Source organism: Malassezia sympodialis, genomic scaffold, assembly GCF_000349305.1.
Source record: "Malassezia sympodialis ATCC 42132 genomic scaffold, msy_sf_2, whole genome shotgun sequence".
NCBI classification, from domain to species: Eukaryota; Fungi; Basidiomycota; class Malasseziomycetes; order Malasseziales; family Malasseziaceae; genus Malassezia; species Malassezia sympodialis.
The window spans coordinates 533,260-558,613 of record NW_017387800.1 but is presented as its reverse complement, the minus strand read 5'-3'; the positions used below and the strand labels follow the sequence as shown (position 1 = coordinate 558,613).

General features: G+C 63.6%; 15 protein-coding genes and 1 pseudogene across 16 annotated transcripts; 9 read left to right on the top strand and 7 right to left on the bottom strand.

Annotated features, from left to right (window-relative positions):
- Nucleotides 1–1,737, top strand: MSY001_0595 (annotated as a pseudogene). Its single transcript has one exon. A coding segment is annotated over exon 1 (1,737 nt).
- Nucleotides 1,738–1,743: 6 nt separating this feature from the next.
- On the bottom strand, nt 1,744–2,628 carry MSY001_0594 (uncharacterized protein; the record flags this gene model as incomplete). Its single annotated transcript, XM_018885685.1, has 1 exon — nt 1,744–2,628. The coding sequence occupies one exon, from the start codon at nt 2,626–2,628 to the stop codon at nt 1,744–1,746; it is 885 nt and encodes a 294-aa protein (XP_018739216.1).
- Nucleotides 2,629–3,488: 860 nt separating this feature from the next.
- MSY001_0593 (uncharacterized protein) lies at nt 3,489–3,730 on the top strand (the record flags this gene model as incomplete). The annotated part of the gene is made up of 2 exons (XM_018885684.1): nt 3,489–3,557; nt 3,617–3,730. 2 exons carry the CDS (start codon nt 3,489–3,491, stop codon nt 3,728–3,730), a joined length of 183 nt encoding a protein of 60 aa, XP_018739215.1.
- Nucleotides 3,731–3,940: 210 nt separating this feature from the next.
- On the top strand, nt 3,941–4,757 carry MSY001_0592 (uncharacterized protein; the record flags this gene model as incomplete). Its single annotated transcript, XM_018885683.1, has 2 exons — nt 3,941–4,693; nt 4,734–4,757. 2 exons carry the CDS (start codon nt 3,941–3,943, stop codon nt 4,755–4,757), a joined length of 777 nt encoding a protein of 258 aa, XP_018739214.1.
- Nucleotides 4,758–4,791: 34 nt separating this feature from the next.
- Nucleotides 4,792–7,128, bottom strand: MSY001_0591 (uncharacterized protein; the record flags this gene model as incomplete). The annotated part of the gene is made up of 1 exon (XM_018885682.1): nt 4,792–7,128. One exon carries the CDS (start codon nt 7,126–7,128, stop codon nt 4,792–4,794), a length of 2,337 nt encoding a protein of 778 aa, XP_018739213.1.
- A 2,352-nt stretch (nt 7,129–9,480) lies between these two features.
- MSY001_0590 (uncharacterized protein) lies at nt 9,481–11,085 on the bottom strand (the record flags this gene model as incomplete). Its single annotated transcript, XM_018885681.1, has 1 exon — nt 9,481–11,085. One exon carries the CDS (start codon nt 11,083–11,085, stop codon nt 9,481–9,483), a length of 1,605 nt encoding a protein of 534 aa, XP_018739212.1.
- Nucleotides 11,086–11,388: 303 nt separating this feature from the next.
- MSY001_0589 (uncharacterized protein) lies at nt 11,389–12,525 on the top strand (the record flags this gene model as incomplete). The annotated part of the gene is given in 2 exon segments (XM_018885680.1): nt 11,389–11,826; nt 11,842–12,525. 2 exon segments carry the CDS (start codon nt 11,389–11,391, stop codon nt 12,523–12,525), a joined length of 1,122 nt encoding a protein of 373 aa, XP_018739211.1.
- A 107-nt stretch (nt 12,526–12,632) lies between these two features.
- MSY001_0588 (uncharacterized protein) lies at nt 12,633–13,124 on the bottom strand (the record flags this gene model as incomplete). The annotated part of the gene is made up of 1 exon (XM_018885679.1): nt 12,633–13,124. One exon carries the CDS (start codon nt 13,122–13,124, stop codon nt 12,633–12,635), a length of 492 nt encoding a protein of 163 aa, XP_018739210.1.
- Nucleotides 13,125–13,257: 133 nt separating this feature from the next.
- On the top strand, nt 13,258–14,874 carry MSY001_0587 (uncharacterized protein; the record flags this gene model as incomplete). The annotated part of the gene is made up of 1 exon (XM_018885678.1): nt 13,258–14,874. One exon carries the CDS (start codon nt 13,258–13,260, stop codon nt 14,872–14,874), a length of 1,617 nt encoding a protein of 538 aa, XP_018739209.1.
- A 44-nt stretch (nt 14,875–14,918) lies between these two features.
- MSY001_0586 (uncharacterized protein) lies at nt 14,919–16,619 on the bottom strand (the record flags this gene model as incomplete). The annotated part of the gene is made up of 3 exons (XM_018885677.1): nt 14,919–15,229; nt 15,315–15,891; nt 15,960–16,619. 3 exons carry the CDS (start codon nt 16,617–16,619, stop codon nt 14,919–14,921), a joined length of 1,548 nt encoding a protein of 515 aa, XP_018739208.1.
- Nucleotides 16,620–16,702: 83 nt separating this feature from the next.
- Nucleotides 16,703–18,382, top strand: MSY001_0585 (uncharacterized protein; the record flags this gene model as incomplete). The annotated part of the gene is made up of 3 exons (XM_018885675.1): nt 16,703–17,656; nt 17,729–17,892; nt 18,166–18,382. The coding sequence occupies 3 exons, from the start codon at nt 16,703–16,705 to the stop codon at nt 18,380–18,382; spliced, it is 1,335 nt and encodes a 444-aa protein (XP_018739207.1).
- A 51-nt stretch (nt 18,383–18,433) lies between these two features.
- On the bottom strand, nt 18,434–18,737 carry MSY001_0584 (uncharacterized protein; the record flags this gene model as incomplete). Its single annotated transcript, XM_018885674.1, has 2 exons — nt 18,434–18,576; nt 18,602–18,737. 2 exons carry the CDS (start codon nt 18,735–18,737, stop codon nt 18,434–18,436), a joined length of 279 nt encoding a protein of 92 aa, XP_018739206.1.
- A 493-nt stretch (nt 18,738–19,230) lies between these two features.
- Nucleotides 19,231–19,815, top strand: MSY001_0583 (uncharacterized protein; the record flags this gene model as incomplete). The annotated part of the gene is made up of 2 exons (XM_018885673.1): nt 19,231–19,700; nt 19,803–19,815. 2 exons carry the CDS (start codon nt 19,231–19,233, stop codon nt 19,813–19,815), a joined length of 483 nt encoding a protein of 160 aa, XP_018739205.1.
- Nucleotides 19,816–19,912: 97 nt separating this feature from the next.
- On the bottom strand, nt 19,913–20,941 carry MSY001_0582 (uncharacterized protein; the record flags this gene model as incomplete). Its single annotated transcript, XM_018885672.1, has 1 exon — nt 19,913–20,941. One exon carries the CDS (start codon nt 20,939–20,941, stop codon nt 19,913–19,915), a length of 1,029 nt encoding a protein of 342 aa, XP_018739204.1.
- Nucleotides 20,942–21,066: 125 nt separating this feature from the next.
- Nucleotides 21,067–22,029, top strand: MSY001_0581 (uncharacterized protein; the record flags this gene model as incomplete). Its single annotated transcript, XM_018885671.1, has 1 exon — nt 21,067–22,029. One exon carries the CDS (start codon nt 21,067–21,069, stop codon nt 22,027–22,029), a length of 963 nt encoding a protein of 320 aa, XP_018739203.1.
- A 212-nt stretch (nt 22,030–22,241) lies between these two features.
- Nucleotides 22,242–23,981, top strand: MSY001_0580 (uncharacterized protein; the record flags this gene model as incomplete). The annotated part of the gene is made up of 1 exon (XM_018885670.1): nt 22,242–23,981. The coding sequence occupies one exon, from the start codon at nt 22,242–22,244 to the stop codon at nt 23,979–23,981; it is 1,740 nt and encodes a 579-aa protein (XP_018739202.1).
- Nucleotides 23,982–25,354: the final 1,373 nt, after the last annotated feature.

The window sequence follows — 25,354 nt, the reverse complement described above, 5'->3', positions numbered from 1 at the left end:
CCGCCGCGGCCAGCGAGCCTGACCGGCACTGCGTCGCCGACGGCGTCGCCGCGCCTGTCGCCGCCGCCGCAGCGCGGATCGCCCCCGGCCGCCGGTGCGCGTCGCGGTACGCCAGCGCCGACCGACTCGCCGACCGATCCGCGGCGTGTGCCTGCTCTGGGGCCATCGGCCTCGCACGAGTCGCTCTCGTCTGCCTACTCGGACGACGGGGGCGTCGAGAGTGCGCCGCGCATGCCGGAGCCGCCGCCCGCGGCGTCGCCGTTTGTGTCGCCGCCGCCGGCCCCGTCGCCGTTTGCGTCGCCGCCGTCGACGTCGACGCCGCGCATGCCATCGCACAGCACGGCGCCAGGGAGCCGCGCCACGTCAGCCGCAGGGCACTCGATGCGCTCGCCGGCGAGCGATACGATGCAGGGCCTCTTTGATACATTTGCGACGGCCCTCGCGGACCTGGGCCTCGATGACGCGCCGATGGATGGCCTCGACGAGGTCCGTGTGCAGTACCGCCCGACCGAGTACCCTGGCGGCTCGCATGGACTACCCTCGTCGGCCTCCACGCTGGAGTCGCTGCTGCCGCCGCCCAGCGAGCGGCGCGAGCAGCGCGCTCCTGCGGGCGCCAGTGGGTCAGCGCGAGTGCTGCGCGAGGCCTCGCCGGTGCCGCCGGGCGCGTCGCCGACGCCCGGTGTGCCTGCGCTACCGCCGAGCGCCGCACCTCGCGCCCCGAGTGGTCCTGCCCCGAGTGGCGCTGCTCCGAGTGGCGCTGCTCCGAGTGGCGCTGCTCCGAGTGGCGCTGCTCCGAGTGGCCCTGCCCCGAGTGGCCCTGCCCCGAGTGGCCCTGCGCCGAGCGGCCCTGCCGCCCCGAGCACATCACCCGAGCATTTCGAAGTGTACGGCCTGACCGTGTGGTGGCCCGGGTCGTTCGACGTGACATCCAATATCAACTACAACTCGGTCATGAACCGTGCGTTCCTGTATGCTGGCGCCGCCAACGACCTGCTTACGCGCCCCACGAACCTTGACATATGGCTGGAGCGCGCCAAGAAACAGCGGCCCAACGTGCCGGACGTGCTCACGAGCACGGTCATTGAGGAGCAGGTGCGTGCGCTTGAGGCGCAACTGGCGCCTACGGGCGAAGCGGCCGCGGCGCCTGCGGAGCTGCCGCTCCCCCCGAACATTCCGTATCCGCTGCTGGCCAAGGCCCAGAGCGCAGCGCACAGCGACCCCGGGCTCCTGCTCGCGACGCCGTCGACGGGGACGCGGTCGGTACGCCGCCCGAATGCGTCCACGCTGATCCAGTCGCTGAACCAGCTGGGGCGGCGCAAGACGCCCGTCCCTCCCATGACGGCCCGGGCGACGCCCGCTACGGTGACGCCGGCGACCGGGACGCCGGCGGCGACGCCTGCCGCTACGGCGCCTAGCGCGGCGACACCCGCGCCGCCGCGCCTCGCGCCGTGGGCCTCCGACGCCCCGATGGGCCTCGGCATTCTCCCACGCACGCCGAGTGCCATGTCGGTCGGCGCCGGCAGCGCCATGGGCGGAGCGGTGCCCGAGCCGCAGCTGCTGGCGGCCCTCGCGCGTGTGCGCGATGCGCTGCCCGACATTGACGAGGCGACGGCGCGGCGGTACCTCGTGCGCCACCAAGGCGACGATATGCGTGCGATCAGCGACTACCTACAGGAGCATGCACGCGACGAGGCGCCGTACCGGCGCAGCCTGTTCCGCACGCCTCGCGCGCGCTAGCGGGTATCAGAGGTAGACCGTGTAGAAGTGCGGATACACCAGCTCCGACTCGAGGAGCTGACGCAGCATGTGCCCGACGAAGCGCTCGACCTTGCCGACGTTCTCGAGCACATGCTTGCTGGGCTCGCCGATCTGCGACTCGACGGCGAGATACGGCAGGATGCGCTCGCCCTGGTGCCGACTGCGCATGCGCGGATCGTGCGCGGCACGCAGGCCGTCCGGCGCGCATGGCGCGGCGGACGGCTCCGAGAGTGAGAGGTGCAGGCAGGGAGTGGCGCCGTCGAGCGCCACGATGACCTGTGCAAACAGCTCGAGGCCGGTGACGACGAGCGTGATCGGCAGGCTCATCACCGTGCTGTCCGCGTGGTGAATTTGCAGCGACGTGCGCACACTGAGCCGCAGCGTCGACGTGAGCCACTGCACACTGAGCTGCACCTGGACCGACGGCACGTCGCTATCGACGTGCGCGGGATCGTCGTGCAGGAGCGTGCCCATATCCGAGTCTGTGTCGCTCCCGCGGTACAGCGAGTCGTCCATATCGCTCATCAGGCTCTCGGCATCGCTTAGCACCGACGTCGGCATCTCGTCGTCGTACTGCCGGAACGTGCGCAGGCGCATGGGCATGCGCGAGGGGACCGAGGCCGAGCGCGGCGGCGTCCACGCCACATTCGGTGTGCGGCTCGGCGCGATGGCCTCGCGGAACTCGCGCCACACGTCGCCAACGTGCACGACCTGCACGTCAGGCGCATCAGTGCCGAGGTCCAGCGCCTCGATGTACGTCTGGCCCATGTACGATGGCAGATCCATATCGCTCAGGCGCGCATTGAGGCGCGCCCGCAGGTCGTCCACCAGCGACGGCGCAAAGTCCGCCCACGCCAGGTCGATGGACATCCGAGCAAGTGGAGGAGCCGGTCACGGCGTCGCGTCTATGTGGGGGGGCCCAGCTCGGTGAGCAGGGTGTCGAGCGTGGCGCGCAGCGCCTGCTCGTCCTCGGGCGCCTTCATCGATACGCTATCCAGCAGCTGGTCGATGAGCGCGAGTGCGTCCCGGACCTCCGCGCGCGCAGCGGTGGTCTGTGCGGCCGTGTCCGCAAGGCGCGCCTCGGACTCGGCGTTGGCGGCCTGGAGGCGCGCGAGCTCCGCCTCGAGCGCTGCGAGGCGCGGTGCCTGGTCCGCCGCGACGCGCGCGCGGATGGCCGTGGCAATATCGAGGTCGGGGCGCCACACGTCCTTGAGCTCGGCGTCCGAGGTGCCCTGCCGCTGCCGCTCATCCGCCTCGTGCGTGAGCGTGTCGAGCTCAGCGAGGCGCGTGCCTAGATTGTGCTGCTCGACGAGCGCCTCCAGATCGTTCTCAATCGCCGTCTTGAGATCCTGCACGAGCTGCAGGCGCGCCTTCTCCGCGACGACGGGGTCGAGGGCGGGAAGCGCGTGCGCAAAGTTCTTTGCCCTGGCATGAGCGCACGAGACTTACGTTGCCTTTGCATCGATCAGTTCTAGAAACTTACGCAGGGCCGCGCGCATGCGCTCCAGCCGGTCCTGCGACGCCGGCGCCATCGTCGCGCGCGTCCCTCCCAGAGCGCGGCGCCTCCACACGCGCGGCGGGCCATGATTTATCACGTGACTATCTGCTGCGGCAAATTCCCAGGCTTTTCCTCCGCGCGGCGCCTCGGCGGCCACCCACCGATTCACCATGTAGGTGCTGGACATGCGCTAACAGACAGGGCGAAGTCGAAGAACCACACCAACCACACCATGTCGCGCAAGGCGCACCGCAACGGTATCAAGAAGCCCAGGACGCACCGGTACCCCAGCTCGCGCGGTGTACGTATGACTGGAGGGGGCGGCGTGGCGTCGTGCGTCGAAGCGCTGCCCTCGCCCAGGAGCCGACTAACAGCCAGGTGGACCCCAAGTTCCTGCGCAACCAGCGCTACGCCAAGCACGGCACGGAGAAGGCTGTGCGTGAGGCGCGTGCGGCCGCCGCGCAGTCGGCCTAAGCGCCTGCGCAGGCGTGCTGCCTACCATAGCTCTGTAAAAGTTGCGGGCACGCCATCTCTTCGTGCCCTGTCGACCACTTGGCGTTTTGGCCTTCTGATGCGGCTGGTCGTGGCCTGCCACTGGGAGTGGAGGAACTGGTTCCGCCACAGCGTCGACGCACTGGCCCTGTTCGCTGGGTGCCGCTCGTTCTTGCGCCTGTTGTGGCGGCCATGTCTCATGCGGACGGGTCTGTGCCATGCACGCCTGTCGTAGGCGCTGTATGGCCATCGCCCACGCCAGATTCGCCGGGCGCCTCGAGCAGCTCGAGCGTGTTGTCCGAGGAGCGTGTCCGCCAGGTCGTCGCTCAGAGCGCCGCGCGCTGGGAAGTCGACAGCGACGTGGATGCGTGCCGTCGGTGTGCGCGCCGGTTCACTCTCTTCTTCCGCAAGCACCACTGCCGGCGGTGCGGCCAGATCGTATGTGACGCATGCTCATCGCACCGCGCCGTCCTGCGCGCGCAGGAGCTGGTCATTGATCCCATGCTCCCTGAGATGCTCGAGAGCGAACTCCAGCACCCTACACGCGTGTGCGATACGTGCGTCGAGGCCTACGGGCTCGAGGCGCCACCGCCCGCGCCCGGCCTCTCGCGTCTGTACCAGGTCCTGCGCTTCGAGGCACCAGGCACGCAGCCCGAGGCAGACGACCCTTTGAGCCGCTCCAGCAGCACGCTGAACGAGTGCCCCGCTTGTGACCGGCCCCTGTCGACCTTCCCTACCGCGGAAGCACGCGAGCAGCATGTGGCGCAGTGCCTCGAGCACGCCGTGCGCCCCGGTGCTGCGCACCGCACTCACTACCTGGCCTCGCAGCTCACGGCCGACTCGCCCCTGATCGGCAAAGAGTGTATCATTTGTATGGAAGAGTTTGCGCCACACGACCACATTGCGCGCCTCACCTGCTTTTGCTGCTACCACTACGCTTGGTACGTGCTGTATCTAACGCCAGTATCCAGGCATGGTTCGCCAGGACAAAGACCTGCCCTGTCCATGACACAGAGCCCAGGTAGTCTGCCTGTACCATAGCCTCACGACCGCGCATACATGGCCTGCTGCAGGCGCTGTACCTTCGCACGGGCCTGCGCGAGCAGGCGCGCCTCCTCCGCGAGCACCGCCTCGACGCGCGCCAGCTGCCGCGTGCCAAGCGCCGAGGCACCGGGCTCACTCGCCGCCGCCTGCTGCGCGGCCCGCGCCTGGAGCTGCGGACGTAGCACGTCGAGCTGGTGCGCCAGCTTTTGCTGCTGCGCCGCTGCGCGTGAGTGGGGCGCGCCAAACTCGTCCGACATGCGCTCGAGCTCGTCGAACCAGCGGCGCTCGTACATCGAGAGCTGCGGCGTGTGCTCGTCCATAAGCTTCTGCAGAAGCGTATCGAGGCGCTGTACTGTTTTGGCTTGCGCCTCTTCAAGCCGGCGCACACGCTCCGGCAGCTCGCGCGCCTGGAGGGCCGCGGCACACTCCTGCGCCACTTGGAGCTCGCGCAGCTGGCGCTGCATCTCGGCCATCTGCTCCGAGACACGCGCCTGCACCGCACTGCCTGCTGCCGCCACCTCCTGCAAACGCGCACGAACGGCCTCAGCGAGCTGGCCTAGCGCGCGCAGCGCGTCAGGCGTCACAGGCAGCACGGCCGTGTGCGGCGCCCACGAGCGTGGCAGGGCAAGGGGGACAGGCGTCAGGGCGGACGGCGGCGTAAAGGGGTGCGATAGCAAGGGACGGTAGGTGCGCTCGGCGTCAGGCACCGGCTCGTGCGCAGGCGCACTCGCACCTGGATGCAGCACGAGCTCGCGCGCGGCCAGCTGGCCATCGGCCGTGAGGACGACAAGCGTGTACGACAAGTACACATCGTTGAGGACAAGGGCGCCCGCGATCCCTGCCGCCTCGTCGGCAGGCATGCGCACTACGCACGTCACATCGGTGGGCACACCGTCCTGTACCGTCTGCTGCAGTGCTTGCTTGTCACTGTGCGTCAATGCATCAAGAAGCGGTGCTGTCCAAGATCGCAGCGACAGGGCGTGCATGCCATACAAGTGCGTCGCGTAGATCGTATCGGGGTATAGGGGGTCTTCCACCAGCGACACGTGGTTCGCTGCCAGGAGCGCCGCTCGCGGGCCGGGCAGCGCGAGGTCCACACACTCGTGCACGGCGATCGTGGGCGGTGCTGTGCTGCGTGCCCATGCCGGGGTGATCGGCGCGGCAAGCAGGCCGAGATGGAGGCTGCCGTCGCGCGCGGCGATGGCCAGCACATCGAGGCGCGCTCGCGTCTCGTCCGCACGGATCTGGCCCAACCACAGGTCGCACGCCTGCGACGTATACTCGTCATCCAGCTCGCGCGGTGACGGGCGTAAGAAGCACGGGCCTTGCACGGCCACGCGGTGTGCTACGCTGCTGGGCGCCGTGATGGCGACGGCCTCAAGCGGCGACGACGCCTCGTCGTCAAGCGTCAGGTCAGGCGCCGGCGAGGCACGCACGCTGGATGAGGGCATCTGGCGCAGAATCTCTGCAAGGTACTTGAGTGTGCGTGTGCGAGCGTGCTGCGCCTCGGTTTTGGCCAGTGCCTGCACAGCGCTACGCGAGAGCATCGCGTGGTGCGGGAGAAATGGGCATACCACGTACACGTCGCCGCTGCGCATAAGCACAAAGAGCGTATAGGGCAGCCAGGTGGGCATGTAAGTCGCGCCCGTGTCCAGGCTATCGTCCTCGTGCACGGCAGGTGCCAGTGCGCGGCTCTCGCCGATATCGCGCCCAAACGCGCACGACACGGCACAGTGTTCGTCGTCGTCGTCGGCGCTCCACTTGGAGGGCGCAGACCGCGTGGGTGGAAGCACTGCAATGGTCTGCTTCGGCTCGTCGACGTCATGCGCCACGTCGTACTCACGCACGATCGCGTCCTCGGTCAGCACGACGAGACTGGCGCCTTCCGTGCCGAGAGGATGCCAGCGGCACTGCGCTATTGCAGATGTGCCGTGTGGCGCATGGTAAAAGGCGCCGATGCGCACCGCCTTCACGGGAACGCGCGCGCCGATCTGTTTCATGTACCCCCGCCGCGGGAGGATGACGAGCGCGAGGGTGTGGGTGCCGACAACAACGAGGAGCTTGCCGGTTGGGTTCACATGCACACTTTGAATAGCAAAATCAAGTACGTCGCTGTCAAGCACTTTGTAGCCCGGGGCCTCCAAGCCCTGATCCATCGCGCGCTTGGTCTGCGCGAGAGGGGTCATTCGCAGTTCGTTCTGCACGACGACAATCAAATCGGTTCCGCGAGTAGCGAGCAGCGACGTGCGCCGCACCGTGTCCGCCTCCGGCACAGGCGCCGCGCCGCGCCGCTCCAGCACGGGATGCGTCGGGAGAGCCTCGTGCCACGAGCGCATGCGGTGAGGAGGGAGCGACACCGCGGCGTGCCGGTCTTTGGTCACGTGAACGAAGCGGCGTGCGCGGCCGTGGCCTGTGCGGCGCCGCTTTATGCCCAGCCGCTGCGGTGTCGAGGAGCTTGCCCTGCCGGAGCTGCTCCATGGCATCGTCGGGCGCCGACACGCCAAGGAGCGCGTGGTGCGCGAGGGCCTAGTGCCGCTCGTCACTGAGAAGCTGCTCCACGGCGGGCCGGACGCGATGGTGCCTGCTGCGCACGTGCTGGGCTCGCTCGCGCAGTATGCGGCGCCCCCGACGCTCCTTGCGCTTCTGCGGGCGCGTGTGCCGTGGGCGTTGCTGTACGCGCTCCACCAGGTGCGCTGTCACGGAGATGAAGATGTGGCTGTCGTGACGGCGCTGATACGCGCGCTGCGCACGGTGCTCGTTGCGGTGGCGTCGCAGGTCGGCGCCTCGGTGCGCTGGGGCACTGGCTCGGGGTGGGGCACCACGGCTATGGCGGGCCTCGCTACCGTGACTAGTGCGATCCAGCCTCTTCCCATGTCGCCGCGGCGCGTCGACTGGCGTGCGGCTGGTCCGCCCGCTGCCGACGCCCAAGCGGTGCCGGGCCGCTGCGTCGGGCCTGATGAGCCCGTGTCATATACACCTGAAAAAGAGCTGTTCTCGCGGTGCCGCGGCGCTATCGATGCGCTCTTTCACCACCTCGACGACCTGCTCTGGGCGCTCTGTGAGCCGGCGTACCGTACTGCTATCCAAGAGTCTGTGGCGTCGATCTTCTCTGTGTGTCTCCCAGTAGCTGGGCGCGCCGCATGGGACCCATCTTGCTCTGCTGCGGATGAACGCCATGGTCGCGTAGAAGCTATTCTTGCCTACTGCTCGCCGGATGGCACACGGACTCTACCAGCGCTCGTGCCTACCGAGCTATCGATCGCGCCCGCTGGGACACTAGAAGTAGCGCTCTGGGCGCTCGAGGAACTGCTTGCGTGTGCACCGTCGCGTATGGACGCCGTCTGCTCGCAGCCCCTCCCGTCGATGCTTACCGTGCTCGATGCGGTTATGTGCCTGGCTATGCATCGCGCGCCCCCTGTGCGGCTCGCTGCGTATGCATTCTTGCTGCGACTTCCCCCGTCGCTGTGCCCAGCCGCCTACATGCCCGACTCACTTGTCGAGCATCTCCTCGATATGACTGAAGAGGGGGGACTACTTGGCGTACCGGCCTCGCTCCTACTCGCACGCGTCCTCCAGGCCGTGCCTACGCTCGCGCGACACCTTCATTCGCGCGTGGACGGCGGCGAGCGCCTCGTGAAATGCGTCGAACGTACGCTGCCTCAGCTCCATGCAACGCCCGCGTGTGCTGAGGGCTGGCAGGACGAAGTGCTCGTACGGCGGTGCGAGGGCAGTCTCTACGCGCTGGCCGCGTGCTGTGCGGGGTGCCACCATGTGGTAGAGCGCATCGCGGAATTCCATGCACACCTAGTGCCCGAGGTGCTGCGACCTGCGCTGGTGTCGGGCCCAGCAGGCGTTCAGGCGGGTGCTGCGCGTCTTGTTCGAACGCTGAGCCGCAGTGTGCGACTTTTGCGCACGGTCCTGCACGACGCGGCGATCGCTGACGCACTGGTGCTGCACCTTCACAGCCCCTACGAAATTGTACAGCTCGAAGCGCTTTGTGCGCTGGGCAACATGGCCATCAAGCAGAGTCCCTCGCGTCCATGTGTACTGCGGACGGGGTGCCTTGCGCACCTTGCCGAGCTGAGCCGCACAGCCCGACCGCCTGTTCAGACGCAAGCGCTGTGTGTGCTCAAGAATGCACTGAGCGGCGCCACAGCGGCCGAGTCACAGGCCATCGTTGCAGCGCTTGACCCCACGTTTGTCAGCTCGCTCCTCGTGTCTTCTGAGGTCACCCTGCAGGAACAGGGTATGGGCCTTGTGCGCAATCTTGCGGCGAACAGTGCGACGGACGGAGCTGCTGCCGAGACTGTCGACCTGCTCGCCACGCTTGGCTACGACGCCGTGCTTACGGCACTGGAGCATGCACTGCTAGCGCCAGCGCCGGCGCCAGTGCTGGAGCAGACAGCGTATGTGCTTGCGAATATGGCCGCTGGCGCGCCAGCGCTGCGCGCTGCGCTTGTTACGCGCCCGCCTCTGCTACAAGCGCTCGGCGCGCTTCTGCAGCATCCCGATTCGGCCATGCGCGAGGCGGGTGTGCTGTGCGGCATGAACCTGCTGCAAGGCCCTTCGAGATTGTCCATGGTACACGAGCTACAGTCGTGTGGCTACGTGGCGCAGCTGCACGAGGTAGCTCGCAGCGATGCGCATGGGGATGTGCGATGGCGTGCGCGAGAGCTGCTAGCGTGGCTCTAAGGCACATCGCCCAGGGCCTCACCGACGCGCACGTGCTCGCCGGCGCGGCAGTGGAAGCGGAACGACTCGGGCGCCTCGAATACGAGCACCACGGTGCTGCCGAGACGGAAGCAGCCCATCTCGTCGCCGGGCGCGAGCGGCTGGCCGCCCAGGAGGCGGCTAGCTGCGTGGTACGTGGCCTCTGTGAATGTCCCTGTAAGTTGACGCTTCGTATGCTGGTTCGTGCGCAAGTTGCGGTCGAAGTGGATCTGGATCGACCCGACGTTCGTCGCGCCAATCGGAGTCATGCTGAAGAACCCATGGCGCCACCGGCCGAGCAGCGCTACACGTTCGTTCACCACAAATAGGTTCGGTAGGCTCGCAGCAACAGACGGGGCCACAGAGTAGAGCTCACCGGGGAAGTGGCGACGCAGTTCAACGACCCAAGGCGCTGGGCTGTGAAAGCGATGGTAGTCGCCTGGCGACAGGTAGATGACACAGAAAAAGAGGCGGTGGCCCGGGGCAAGCGGGCGCAGTGTCTTCCCACTGGGGAGCGACGCAGAGCCCATGCCCATCGCGACCTGCGCGTAGTGACCCAACGTCTCCGCCGAGTCGGCTGTGGGAATACCCGCATCGCCCTGTTCCGTAGCATCGGCATTCGCCTGTTCGCGCGCGAGCTCTGCCGGCTGCACTTCGTGCGTCGGAACATGCTCGTACGCAGCGCGCTGGCCACGCACAGCGTGGCTGGCCCAGCGCCACGCACCCTTGGCCCACCCAAGCAGATACTCGTGGAAGCGCAGCGTGTCGCGCGGCTGGCCCAACAGCTCCTCTAGACTGTACTCGATCCCGTTCACCTGTGCAAAATGGCGCTCGTCCGCTACATTCAGCGCACGGGAGCTGTCCAACAGAGCGTCATCGCGGGCATGTGCGGCAGTATTGAAGCCCAGCAGTGAGCCAAGTGAGTAGGTGAGGCCCTTGACCTGCTCGACCTGGTCGCCTTCCACGGCGCCGAGATGCAGCACCCTGCCATCTGCGGGCGCCACGAGCAGAGAAGGAGAAATGGGGCGCGCACCCGGCTCAAGCTCACGCACGAAAAACTCGGAGAGGTTCTTGTACTGGCGCAAATCTTTCTCTTTCATCTCGTCCAGATGGCACCCGAACAGGCGCGCATACAGCTGGAAGCCATACGGACGAAACCACACAGGCAGTGTAAGCCCGTTCAGCCAGCCCCACGTGCGGCTGATGGCGTTGAACGGCATCACGCCAAGAACGTACATGGTCCACGGGCCCATACGCCGCAGCGGCTGGCCATGCTCGTCCACGACGGGGGCCTCACGCCGCTGAAGGTGCTCGCGATGCGCCTGAACAGCCACGAGCACGGCACCACCAAGCAGGATCGGCAACGGTGTCCACTTAAGCGGCGTCTCGCGCCACGTACGCCAGGCGCGCGTCCAGATCGACACGCGGCGAGAAGCCTGCTGCAGGCTCTGCAGACGAGCGCGCTCCGCGCGCTGGCCACGCACCGTCGCGGCCGCTTCGACCGCCTCATGGGGATCTCGCGCGTACGTGCGTACGAAAGCACGTCCGATCGACGGCACACGCGGCCGTGTCGTACCCCACATCGCGGCGCTCGTCCAGCGCCCGCGTCGTGCCCGCACTAGGCGGCGGGGTGGAATATCACGTGACGCCACGCGAAGGTTCGCGGCGTTTCTAGGCCGGGCGCGGCCGTGCGAGAGACGTCTGTGCGTCAGGCGCCACGTCGTCGTGCGGCGGCCGTCTCACATAAATGGGGCTGGTCGTCGTACGCAACCTCATACTTCGTGACAATCATGGAATTCTATCTTCCTTCTTCTTGGGTCTCGCCTTCTACTCTCTCGTACGGCCTGAATGGCGGCCCTTCCATGCACTGGGCTCCTTCTAGTACCATGGATCTCTTTGATATGCAACAGGCCCTTTATGAGGCCGAGCTCATTGAGCGACGACGTGCCATCCAGCGGGAACAAGTGCGCCGTTGGGCCCTTGAACGCGAGCGCGAAGCGCAGGCTGTAGCGGCTGCCCGGCGTATGGCGCTTGCTCTAGCCGCCGAGGAAGAGGCTCGGAAACGCCAGTTGCAGGAGCGCCACCGTATGTGCGCGGAACACGCTCGTCAGAACAAGCGCCAGCGCAAGCTGGTGCACCTGGTCCAAATGGGCCCATTCGTTGTTGAATTTGCCGAGCCCGACTCTGTGTCAGAACCACAGAGCGCTTGTGGTCAGGACTGTGTGTGCGCACCGAACGCAAAGACATGTGGCTGCGATACCCTATCGGCGTTGGGATCAGACTCCACGCATAAACCCTCGGTGAATGCCCGTGCTACTGCACCAGTTTGTTTGGCGCAGTCTAGCACGGAGTCTACAACTGAGCCAGCCACAGAGCCCACCGAGGAGTCTACTAAGTCTACAACGGAGCCAACAACGGAGCTAACAACGGAGCCAACTGCGGAGCCAACTGAAAAGCCAACTGAAAAGCCAACAGCAGAGCCAATAGCAGAGCCAACAGCAGAGCCAACTACGGAACCCTCTACGGCTGTCGAAACGTCTGTGGCGGAGTCTACGCTAAAGCCAAAGGAGGAATCAGCTATTCTTACGACTGCCCCTGCGACCGAGCCGTCGAGTGGTACTGCCAACTCATCTGAGAGCACCAACTCGCAGCTGCTGTTTTCCTATGACTTTCCGCCCTGTGACACAACATATGGTCGTGACGTGCGCAAGCAAGTCCAAGCAGACCGCATAGCTGTCGAGGCGAATACGCTGAATGGCGGAAGCATCCAGATCCGGGGCCTGTGGGCCAAGTCGGCGTCGCCAGGGAGCCGCGCAAGCTCGTCGCGCTCGGCACACGTCCGCGATGTGGACGAGAACGGTGACGAAGTCCTGCTACCTGAGGACACGGACTCCGAGTCGGAAGCCGATGCGCACATCACTTTTGACGAGTCCGCAGTGCTGCCTCTCCCTGCGCTCGACAAAGCACGAGCGTTGCGCGCGGAACTGAACGACCAAGGCTTTCAATTGTGGCTAGACCTGTAAATAGACTGTGTTATGGTAATAACTATTCTTCATCTTCACTCGATTGCTTTTCTTTTTCGTGAGCGACCCAGTCCATCCAGGAGCCCGAATAGTTGCGTGCGCTACTGTTAGTACACCGGCACGTACTTCCACCAGCCGCGCTCACGAGCTGTCTCGAGAGCCTGTTGACTGCGCTTGCCACTGCGGCAGTAAAACACGATCGGGTCATCAAACGATGGGCGCGGGAACGAGAACTTGCGCTCAAAGTCATTGGCATTCTCTGAGTAGCTGTTGGGATTGAATGCACTGCCGAACTCAGACAACGGGACGTTCACAGCCGCTGGGATCATACCCTGCGCAACCTCGTTCGGCTCACGAACGTCAATCAGCGTAATCTTGCCGGACGGCGCCTCGGTGTAGGGCTTAAGCTCCTCGTAGGTCATGCGGCCGCGGTCGAGCCACGCGGTGTCGCGGTGGCAAGCGCGCGCAAACGAAAACGCACGCATACCTGTCACCGGAGCACAACGAGAAGCTGTAGCCACAGAAGGGCGCGCGACTGCACGCGCAACATACGCGGAAAGGCGGGGAACGCCGACAGAGGCTATGTGCATGGGCCGCATGATGGGACTAGGGACAAGCCCCGCGGGGGAGGAGCACAAGTTGGTTCACGTGACTCCGGCCGAAATTCGCGGGCTCGACAAATTTTGGTCGCTCTGCTTTGTACGGCAACGGCAGCGGCTCACCGGCGCTACGATGGTGTTGGTCCTTTTCGAGACAGCCGTAGGCTTCTGCCTGTTTTCGCTCTCGGATGAGGGCAAGCTCAATTCACCTGACTTATACAAGCATTTTGAAAATGAGACGGAGGCTAACCGTCTGCTGCAGCTGAAGGCCATCCACCGCTTCCAGAGCACAGTCGAGGCTGTGGAAGGCGCTACGGCCGTGAACGAAGGCAAAATCAGCAAGGGACTCAAGCGCTTCCTGACGGATGAGATTCTCGAGAAGGGTGGCTCGAAAGGCGTCAAGGGCGCCGCGGAGACGCTTGTTGTCTCTGAGCCCAAGCTTGCGTCGGCGATCACGAAGAAGCTCGGTATCCAAGTCACGTCAGAGTCGAGTCTGATGGATCTATACCGTGGTATTCGAGAGAACCTCGCGTCGCTCCTGTCTGCGGGCTCGCCTGAGGCTGGCGCACTTGACCCCCGGGATCTGAACACTATGAGCCTGGGTCTCTCGCACAGTCTGAGTCGCTACAAGCTCAAGTTCAGCCCTGACAAAGTGGACACCATGGTGGTCCAGGCCATTGCGCTACTTGACGACCTAGACAAGGAGCTCAATATTTATGCCATGCGTGTGAAGGAGTGGTATGGCTGGCACTTCCCTGAGATGGGCAAAATTATCACGGACAATATTGCCTACGCCAAGGTGATTCGTGCTGTGGGCTTCCGTACGAACACGTCGTCGTGTGATTTGTCCGAGATTCTTCCCGAGGAGCTTGAAGAAACGCTCAAGGCTGCTGCAGAGATCTCGATGGGTACGGAGATCAGCGAGACAGACATGGAGCATATCTGGAGTCTGTGCGAACAGGTGATCTCGATCAGTGAGTACCGTGCGCAGCTGTACTCGTACCTGTGCAACCGCATGTCGGCGATCGCACCGAACCTTACTGCGCTCGTCGGCGAGCTTGTCGGCGCACGCCTCATCTCGCATGCAGGCTCGCTGATGAACCTAGCCAAGCAACCGGCCAGCACGATCCAGATCCTGGGTGCTGAGAAGGCGCTTTTCCGCGCCCTGAAAACCAAGCACGACACGCCCAAGTACGGTCTGCTGTACCACTCGAGTCTAGTCGGCATGGCTCCTCCTAAGATGAAGGGTAAGATGGCGCGTATGGTCGCGACCAAGGCTGCCCTGTCGATCCGTCTGGATGCGCTGGCTGATGCTGACTCCAAGTCGGACCTGTCGGCCCCCACGATCGGTTCCGAGTCGCGTGCCCGTCTTGAGGCGCGGGCACGGGGTCTGGAGCAGCGCACGACCATCTCGCAGATCCGTGCGGGCAAGGGCGCTAATGCAGGCTACAAGCAGAAGAGCTTCTCGATGGAGGCCAATGGCCGCAGCTACAACACAAGTGCGGATGCGCCGCCGCCTGTGACTGGGGTCGAGGAGGCCGAGGAAGGGGAAGACGAGGACGACGAGGAGGCTAAGGCGGAGGCCAAGGCTGCCAAGAAGGCTGAAAAGAAGGAGAAGAAGGAGAAGAAAGAAAAGAAGGAGAAGAAGGACAAGAAGGACAAGGACGAAAAGAAGAAGTCTAAGCGGTCTGCTACAGACATGGACGACGGCGCCGAGTCAAAGAAGAAGAAGAAAAAGTCGAGCGAGTAGATTTTGCTCGATTGTCCTGTATCTCACTGTATTCCGTAGCCCCATTATGCTGTCGATGTATGAACGAGGTCAATGCGCGCCCGGTTGTACAGCTCATGCGTGATGAGCTCCTCGGCCTCCTCACTGCTGCGGAACACGGAGCTGCGGGGCAGGGGATCTACCTGCACACACACGAAAGCCGTGGGCTGCGTCTCTGATGTTGGCTGCGCCAGCGTCCCGGGATTCACCACCACGGTCGAGTCGACAACGCGTACAAATGGCTTGACCTTGGACGACGGGAGGAGCAGCAAGTCGGGTGTCACCTGATCCAAGTCACAGAGATGCGAGTGTGACAGGTCTAGCGGCACATTCGAGGCTGGCGACGGAGGGAAGATGGGATAGAAGCTGGGTATAAGCAGTGTTCACGAACCTTCGCTGGCCTAGGACGTGGCGCGACAGACGCATCATGGGATCCGTAACTTTGGGACCGGGTGTGCCAGACGGATTCATCGGCTGGACGCGCTGCACCAGCTCTTCGCGGCGCAGATCGCCGAGCACATCCACGGTCGCAACACCAATCGCCAACTCATTCACGTAAAAGACACTGGGGTTTGGCAGGCACCGCACACGCTTTGGCAGGCCAAGTACCGGATCGGCCTTGTCCAGGAATGGCTGTGGGAAGGCACAGTGTGGGTGGAATATGTCTTCTGTGCTGGGCACCAAAATGACCATCGTCGATGGCGAGCGCTCCATTAGGCGCGTGAGGCGCGTCGCAATGTGCTGCTGGAATAGCTCGGTCGGCAGCATGTCCAAGTCCCCGGCGGCCACGAGTGGGTGACTCGCACTGACAAAAGGCCCCATCTGTGGTGAGTGAGGTCGACGTACCACAAGCAGCACATCTGGCTGCAGCCGCTCCATGTGTGAGACAAACGCGTGCCACGGGGTGAACGCCAAGTCGTCCGGCGACGTAAAGGGCCCACTCGCAGCAACGATGCGCAATGCAGAACCATCGAGCTTACTGGGATGGAACTGGTGCGACTGTAGCTCTGTGCGGCTGGTCGCCGGGTGCGGAAGCGCAGGCGGCTGCGTCAGCGGCATGCACGTACCATCAAGAGCTCCTCGGCAATGAACCGCGCTCCTGAGCCATTGCGCCCTTTTAGGCCGACGATCATACCTGGGAAAAGGCCCACGACACTGGCCATCGATGCACTCTCGTCTGTCCACGCGTAGCGCACACGGCACTTTGGGTCCAAGCTCAGCGCCACGCGCTGTCCATTGCCGACCATACGGCTCGTTTCCAGCATGAGGTCAGTCGGCGTGAGCTTCGTAGCAGGCGCACTGTCGGCTTCACCTTTAACAGGATTCACGCGAAGGCAGATTCGCCCAATCGTGTAAATGCTCTCCTGGCTGGGAATCGTAGGGTCCTCCCACTCTGTTGCCAGGCCGAAAGCCTGGTGCAGAACCTCAGCCATGGTGTTGAGGCGCGTGTCTAGCACCAAGCTGCGCTCACCTTTTTTCTCAAACATATAACGGTAGTTCCACAGCTTCAAGTCTGTGCTCACAGCGAGTGATACACGCGGCGCAGTCTTGGTCGGCATGGCGGCCAAGAAGGCGTCGTCCCACGTAGAGGGCATGTGCTCATTGAACGACTCGGCCACCCGTAGACGCCCAGCCCACTCGTAGTCCTTCACATGCACCTCATGATTCGGTCCCTTGGCTGAACTGCTCCCCACAGGCCCGCCCAGAAGGCTCGTCAAGTCCGCCATAAAGTACAAAATGCACGCGTCGCGTGTCGCGAGCGCGCGGCCCTTGGCCAACGGCCCTATCACAGCCGTCCGTACCCTCCACCATGACCGAGGCCGAGGCCAGCGACCCCGCACCGGAGGCTAGCGCGCCTGTGTCGCATCTGCCAGCGACGAGGGTGCTCACGATTGAGTATCCTGGCTATATTACGAGCTCCTATGATTCGCTGGAGCGTGCCCTTGCGTCGCTGTCGCCTGTGGCTGGGCCACACACCGACACAGCGAGCTCGGCGTACGCCCTGGCCCACTTGACGAGCCTCCTCGAGCGTGGGGGGCGCGTGATCGAATGCCGCTTGCCCAGCTGGACTGGGGAGAAAGACGAATTTGATCTATACAGGCATCCCATTCTCGGCGATGTGACGCCCAGCGACAATCTCGTCATTCGTGTGCACAGGCAGGTGTGGAAACGTGAGCTGCATGGGAAAGTTGAGCGGCGCAAGCAGTACCACATTGAGGTGCTGGGCGCCAGTTCGACGTGCATTCGGTTCCGGCGGATGGCTGACTATGCGTTCCGCCCGGAGGTGCCCGCCCATGCGACAGATCATCCGACGATGAAACTGCACCGGGCTCTTGAGGAAATGGACGTAGCCGCTATGTGCGCGCATCGCTTCCCGCCCGAGCGGGAAGACTATTACTCCAACGAGGGTGGTCAGCGTCGCAGTAATTTGGCCATGATACCGCCGCCGTTCTTTAACCGCCAGGAGCTGCCATTTTATTATGGCTACCGCCAGAACCCCACTTCTAGCCTGCAGACAGTTTCGTTTGCCTCTACGAGCAAGCGTAGTCGACGGACTGCCCGCAAAGGCGATAGTGATTTGCTACATGCCGGTCACGAGCAGGCAGAGGTGACCCGGTATCTGAATCGCGCGCGGTGGCGAAACATGGCGCCGATTGCGGTCAAGTTTGGCGAGGTCGGTCCCGTGCCGTCCGGCCCTGATGCTATGCTGGCCCAGATGGCCCTCACGGACCGCCAAGCCGCCCAGCTGGAACAGCTGAAGAAGGTTTGTTGTCTTTGCTGACCGCAGAATTTGTCGGAGCGCCCTGTCTGGTCGCGCCTAAGCCTGCTCAACCAGTTTTCGGTTGCCGAGGCGCGGGCACTTGTGCAGTACGTGCCAGTGGCTCACGTCAGAACCAAGGAGCTCTTTGCGCTCGTCGCCTACACATTTGCGGATGGGCCCTGGCGCGATGCGCTCGTCCGCTTTGGATACGATCCTCGCGAGGACTCGGCCAGCCGATTGTACGTGTCAGCAGCTCACGCGTAGCTTCCAACGCATTCATCTGCGTGGCAAGGCGCCGCGCGTTCCGACCACACGTGGTGCTTTCAAGGCCGAGTATGGCAAGACGTCGGTGGGTACCAAGGTGGGGCCCGTGTCCGCACTAGGCGATGCACAGGCCCGTCCGCCCACACACCTGTTTGACGGACAACATGCCACGTTCTCTACGAGCACCTTCCAGCTGTGTGATATTACGGCTCCTTCTCTGGTGACGCTGATCCACGCCGAGGGACCAGGCCACCTGCGGAGCACACCGGACGTACGTGCACGCCACTTACGCAGATCACGACCGGCTGGTACGCTGCGTCGGCATGGGAAGCGATCCGCTCTTCCGTCTCGAAGAGTTTCCATGCGCTGCTGAACGAGGCGGAGCCCCAGCCAGGGAAGGCGGGCGATGAAGCTATAGACAGCAGCAACAGCAGTGGAGATAGTAGCGAGGAGGAGGACGAATGATATCATGTATTCACACTAACCCTACAAACAGGGGGTATGAGCGAAGAGGATTTACTCCTTCTTCTCCTCCGCCTTGGATGCAGCGTCGGCGTCGCCGGCCTTGGCTGCCGCATCGCTGTCGTCCTTCTTCTCACCGGCTGCCTGCTTGTTGGCCTCCTGTGCCGCCTCAAACTCCTTCTTGAACAGCTCGGCGTCTGATGTGAGTAGAAGAGCACGTACTTTCCGAGTTGGCGAAGCGGATCGCCAGCGTCTCAGCCACAGGCTCGCCGTCGGAGATATCCGCCGTCACGTTGTATACCCACGAGCGGTCTGAGCCGACGTTCGGCTGCAGCTTAATGTCGGACGACACAGGCATTAGTAGCACGGTACGTACAGAAGTGGTTCGCGCACACCTTCAGGGTCTTGTCGCGACGCATGACGAGGCGGACCTTCTTCGTCTCCTTGTGCTTCAGGAGACGCACATCACCGGTACCGCGCTCCTTCCACTCCTTTGACTCCTTGTCGAAGCGGAAGAGCTTCGCGCGACTGAGGTTAGTTCAGGGTACACACATCTTGAACTGCACATCCTCGTCCTCCTCGTGCGTCTTCACCTCGACCTGGTGCTCGAGCTTGATAACAGGGTCATAGTGAGGGTCATGCTCAGCCTCAGCGCCCTGTTGCGTCAGCCACCTGCTACAGCACACGTACGGTCTCGACGGGTTCCTTGGTCTCGCGCTCCGACATTACGATGATGAGGAGCCTGGGCCGAGGCGCCACGAAGGCGAAAACCGGTGCGTGTCACGTGAGTAACACGTGGGCACCCTCTGAGCCACCCTCTCGGCGGCGCTCAGACAGGTTGGCCGCGCGACATGTTGTGGGAGAAGGTGCTCATCGGGGTGCTGGCCGTCCTGGTGCAGCTGGCATGGGCACATACTATTGACCTGCTTCCAAGCTCCGAGTACTGCTTCTTCGAGGACATGCACATTGGTGACGAGATGACCTTGACATACCAGGTGTCTGGCGGCGGCCACCTTGACATTGACACGCGCATTAAGGACCCGGAGGGCCACCTGCTGTTCGAGAACCTGCGAAAGGATACAGGCACATACGACTTTGTCGCTGACAAGGATGGCAGGTACACGTACTGCTTCAGCAACGAGTTCTCGATGGTGACGGATAAGATGCTGAGCTTCAATGTGCACGGTGTGCTCTATTTGACCGACGAAGAAGGACTTATTCCCGCTGAGCGCGAACTGCGCGAACTGGCCAACAATGTACAGCTGTTCAAGGATGAGCAAGACTACCTCTCCATGCGCGAGCGCGTGCATCGCAATAGTGCGTGCGCATTCACTGACCCCCAGCCACAGAAAGCACCAACTCGCGCATCAAGTGGTGGTCCATTATACAGACCGGTATCATTCTCTTTATCTGTGCCTTCCAGGTCTTTTATGTAAAAAGGTATGTTGGCAAACTTGGCTTATACTAGGCAATTCGAGGTCCGGCGCACCATATAGCCACATGCTACTATACAACGGATACGCCTGCAGGAGATCAGAATCCGTACCGCTTCTTGTTCTCGCGCATTTTGCTCTTCCCTTGCGCCCACTTCTCCTCTAGCATAGGCCGGTTCTCATGCGCCATGGCGAGGAGCGAAGTCAGCTGTCCGCGGGTCCGAGCGCGCATGTTGGTGAACTTGTCAGTGCGGAGCTTCTCCGATACGAGATTCTCACGCTCAGGCTTGGGCGGCGGCGTTTGTGCCGGGCGCGATGGTGCGGCACGCTGCATCTCGGCGGCCACGTCGAAGTCGGCCAGAGGTGCCTTCGCAGGCACTTGTGACAGAGCCGCAGCTTCTGCTTGCTGCTGCGCATAGTTCGCCCATGCGGCGTATTGAGCATGGGCTTCCGGCGTGACAGGGTACCAACCGCCGTCGGCATCTTGCTTCCAGCCCGGGTAGGACGCCGGCTGCGGCTCGGGCTGCGGCTCGTGCACTCGCTCGTGCACTTCAGGTGCAGCTGATAGGGAAAGGGTATACGTAGGCGCCTGTGGCGCTTTTTCCTTAGTCGCCGTAGGCTGGGCAGGCGGAGGGGCTTGGATGACGACCGGTGCCTTGCTAGCGGCAGGTTTCTGTGTCTTTGGCTTGAGCCCCAGCATGGCGCGAAAATCTTCGTTCCCTTTTTTCTCTTTCGTTTCGCCTGTATCATGAACGACTAAGCGGACGTCGTCGTCCACGGCTGTCTCCTTGGGCGCGTCAGTGTCCACAGGTCTCCGCAGTGGCTCTTTTCGCTGCGGCTCGGGTAGCATACTGAGGAGAGAGTGCGAGCGAGCATCTGAGGCATCCATACGAGGCCTCTTGGTCGCTGGGGCTGGCGGCTCGGGCGCCAAGTCCGGGGCTGCCTCAACCTTGATTTGCCGCCGAACCGTCGCACGATGGGCATATTTCGGGGCTGGGAGTCCCATTTGGAAGCCGGGCTCCGGCGCTTCTGCCTTCGGTGTGGCGTCTAGCTTCTCTGGCGCCGTCGATGGCGCATCGTCCGAGTCCGAATCAGAGGCATAGGCTGCCACTAGGGAATTCGTCGACATGACAGAGGTGCGGAGATAGCGGGTGTGGGCGCAGTGACGCTTGCTGACCAATCGCAGTGGAGTCACTTCTTTTTTCCACGAATATATCTGGTGTGCCACACGTTGGTTCAGGGGCCACGTCCAACATGAATTCCTCTACGGCGACGGAGCCGAGCGACGCTTCCAAGACCCTCTTGGTTGGATCGCTTTTGGCGGCGCGGGAGGGCGTGTACCAGAATGCCGTGCAGGAACTGCAGGGAAAGAGCTCGGTTCTTGAGACAGAGATGCTCGACCGTCTCACCGACACAGACTACCAGCCTGCGGCCAATTTTTTTGATCAAGTGTATGTTATGGCGCCATCTGAAGGCACGCCTTGGGCGGCTCTATTGTCGAAGCTCTCTGCTGCAGTTGCACCGGGTGGGAAACTGCGCGCCACACTGGTCGGCAAGCCAAGCGAAGAGGCCATCACGCGCCTGCGTGCGGAAGTGACGATTGCGGGCTTTAGCAGCGTCACAGCCGACGGTGAGGGTATGCTGAGCGCGGTCCGACCTGAGGCGCCTGCTGTATCGGTAGCCACGGCCTCCCCCGCTGCGGCGGTGCCACTGCGCAAGAAACTCGGCGGTGACGAGAACCGGCAGCAAAAGAAGGCATCGCTGTGGGCGACACAGCCAGAGGCGCAGATTGACGCTGACTCGCTTCTGGCTGGCAGCGACCGGATGGGCCCGCGCGCGATGAAGCGTGAGGACTGTACTGTTGACCTGACACAGCCTCGCTCGCGCCGAAAGCGTGCCTGTAAGAACTGCACGTGTGGCCTCCGTGAGCTGGAGGAGGAAGAGCGCAACGGTACGATTGTGCAGCTGCTCGAGAGTGAAATCAACGGCAGTGCCGGCGGTGCGCGACAGGAAGTTACTTCTACCGTTACGGGCCCTGATGGTATTGAGCGCACGGTCAAGCGGGTCCAGGTGGACACGCGCGGCGCGACGAGCAGCTGTGGCAGCTGCTTCCTGGGTGATGCGTTCCGGTGCAGCACGTGCCCCTACCTGGGCATGCCGGCCTTTGAGCCTGGCCAAAAAGTAGAGATCCCTGTATCTATGGACGATGATGTGTAGGACCACAATTCATATATGACCCTTTGAACAGTGGCTACGCGCGAGGGGCACTGGGTACAGTACGAAGGACGTGCGCCCCACAGCGATCTAAGGGCCAAATTTTATTGACTCGAACGTGGCCCGTCGCCTAATATTGATTGGGCGCAGCTCGGCATACCATGCATGAAACTGAGAGAGGCCTACCCGCGCCGCCATTTGAGCGATAGACGACCATGTCCGTTCAGAACGAAAGGACGCCCCTGCTCGACTCGCGCAACGGTGCGACGGCCGAGGATGAGGCCGTGTTGGCCCACGAGAGCGCCTTTGGTGCCATTCAAGATGCGACGCACGGTGTCGACCCGAACTCGTCGGCGTTCGCGCCGCCACCGGATCGGTCCCAGATGAGTGTGCCGCCTGTGCCGGAGCTGCCGTCCCAGGGCCGCCCCCTGCTTGAGCTGCTCATTATCATGAGTGCGATGTGGATTGGCACGTTCCTCGCTGCGCTGGACGGCACGATTGTCGCTACGATCCTGTCGACGGTCGGCTCCGAGTTCCAAGTGTCGAAGACGGTCGGCTGGCTCGGCACCTCGTACCTGTTGACGCAGACTGCGTTCCAGCCGCTTTATGGTCGTCTGTCTGACATTTTTGGCCGTAAGGCTGCGACGCTGTTTGCCTCGTCTGTCTTTTTGGTGGGCTCGCTTCTGTGTGGTCTCTCGCGCACCTTCGTGCAGCTGTGCGTGGCGCGTGCCATTGCAGGTATCGGCGGCGGTGGTCTGACGTCTATGGCCACGATCGTGACGTCCGACTTGGTGAGCCTCAAGGCGCGTGGCACCTGGCAGGGTCTTGGAAACCTGGTCTTTGCAGCGGGCGCTGCGCTGGGTGGTCCCCTGGGCGGTGCGCTCGCGGACGGCGGCATTGGCTGGCGCTGGGCCTTTTTGATCCAGGTGCCCTTGTGCATGCTGCACTTTGGCGTGGTGTCGGTCAAGGTCAACATCCCTGCAGGCCCCGGCAGCATGAAGGAGAAGCTGCGCCGCATTGACGTGTGGGGTGCGTTGTCGCTTGTCGTTGCCGTGACACTGCTGCTAGTGGGTCTGAACATGGGCGGCAACGAGCTGCCCTGGAGCCACCCGCTCGTAATCTCGTCGCTGATCAGCTCGTTTGTGTTCCTGGGCGCGTTCGTGTACGTGGAGCGCCATGTGGCGCGGGAGCCGCTCATGCCCATGTCGGTGCTGTTCAACCGCACGCCCGGCTTTGTGTCGCTGGCGTGCTGGTTCATCAGCATCTCGCAGTACGGCATCCTGTTCAATGTGCCACTCTACTTTATTGCCGTCAAGGGCCGCAGCGCTGCGAACGCAGGCATGCACCTGATCCCCAATGCAATCACGGCGTCTGCATGCTCGCTGGGCAGCGGTCTGATTATGGGCCGCACCGGCCGCTACCGCACGATCATGCTGCTCGGCGGTGCGATGGCCGTGCTGGGTCCGCTGGGCATGTGCCTGTGGAACGGCCGCACAACGTCCGAGTTTGTGTACTGGCTCACGATGCCGTGGGGTGGTGCCGGCTTTGGCAGCACGCTGACGATCACGCTCGTCGCGCTCATTGCCTCCGTGGACCCGAAGGACATGGCGCCGGCCACCGGTGTTACGTACCTGTTCCGCGCGGTCGGCTCGGTGCTGGGTATCTCGCTGTCGAGCACGCTACTGCAGAACTCGCTCGTGCACTACCTCCGCAAGGAAAAGATCCCGAGCGAGATCGCCGGTGGCATCCTCGACGATGTCGGCATGCTGCACCAGCTGACGGGCAAGCTGCACAAACACGCCGTGCGCGCGTACGAAAAGTCGATGCACATCGTGTTCCTGTGGATTTTGCTGACCGGTGCACTTGCACTGCTATGCCTCGTCTTTATCGAGGAGAAGCCGCTGCCAGGCCACGCTCCGCCGCCGTCGCAGCGCCGCGACAACGCCGAAGAGTAGCCTCGCCGTAGACCCGTGCTAGGCCCGATCGCCCGATCAAGTAGGCCGGCCGCCGCCGCCGCGGTGGCCCTGACCTCCCGCAGCGTGGATGGGCTGGCACACGAGCGAGCCGCCTGCGTCCGACGAACCGCCCCTTCCACGCCACCACACCCTATCTCAGAGTAGGACTGATGCGCCTACGTCCAAGCCGCTGCAGACTGCTATACGAGTCCCGCCTCCCTTAGCGGGCACCGATCTCTTATCCCCGCGCACGCGCAGCCGATCGCGCTCCAGCTCCCAGGCCAGCGATCCGTTCGGGTCATTCGACTCTCTCACATATGCAGGTGGACGTGAGGACCGCGCGTCGACGGCTGGCATCTTTGAGCTCGATACGGACGCCGCTACTTCGGGGTCCGAAAACGATGAGCCATCGACACCACACCAGACCGCGCCGCAGCGGCGACCGCCATTCTCGCGCGCCTCGAGCGCCATGCGCCAAGCCCTAGGGCATCGCACCACATCTTCGTCGCAGCCTTGGCGCAACTCGCTGGATCGCACGAGCGATGGGTCGAGCGCGCACAGCTCGCCCCTCGCCCCGCCGCTGCGCCCGTTCCGCACCGTCCCATCCTTTTCGAGTCCGTTGGCCATGGAACCTGTGTTACCCCACGATAATGAATCTGAGCGCTTATCACCGCCTTCGCACCACGCTGGCCCAAGCCGCGCGCCTGGGCGCCTGGGCCCCGCGCTGCTGCAGCTGCCGCACACGCGTGCTGCGACGAGGCGGTCGACGCCGCCCAGCGCCATGGGGCCCCCTGAAAGCTCAGGCACATCGAACACACTCTCGCCGCACCATGCCCTGCACCGACGCGCGCACTCGACGTGCAGTGTGCCAGTCGATCCGAGTGTGTGTGGATCGCCCTTGGGTGGCCCTGACGGCGTGGACCCTCATCTCGTCGCGGCGATGCGCCAAGGAATGAGCATTCCTAGCCGCAGCCGGCGAAGCATGTCATCTATCCTTTCGCTGACGCCAGGTACGCCCGTGTCGCCGCCCAGTGACGGGCCGATGTCGTTTGAGTCGCCGCGCGGCAGTCCAGCCCCGCGGCGCGATACGATTCGGCTGCAGCGCATGCCGCGATCTGCGCTTTCTCACGATCTTGTCGTGCCGAGTGCGAGCTATACGCGCGAGGCGCCCCCGATGCCCTCGCCGCGTCCGTCGCCCACGAACAGTGATACCATGCAGAGTCATCCGTCGCTCCTCGGGCTTTCTCTCGCTATTCCCACTGATGCGCCGCGCACGTCGTCGCCGCGAGAGGCTGCGCCATGGGAGGCGTATGTTCTACACGCGTCGCGTGAGTACAAGAAGCATCACTATGCACATGCAGCGTCCGTCGCCT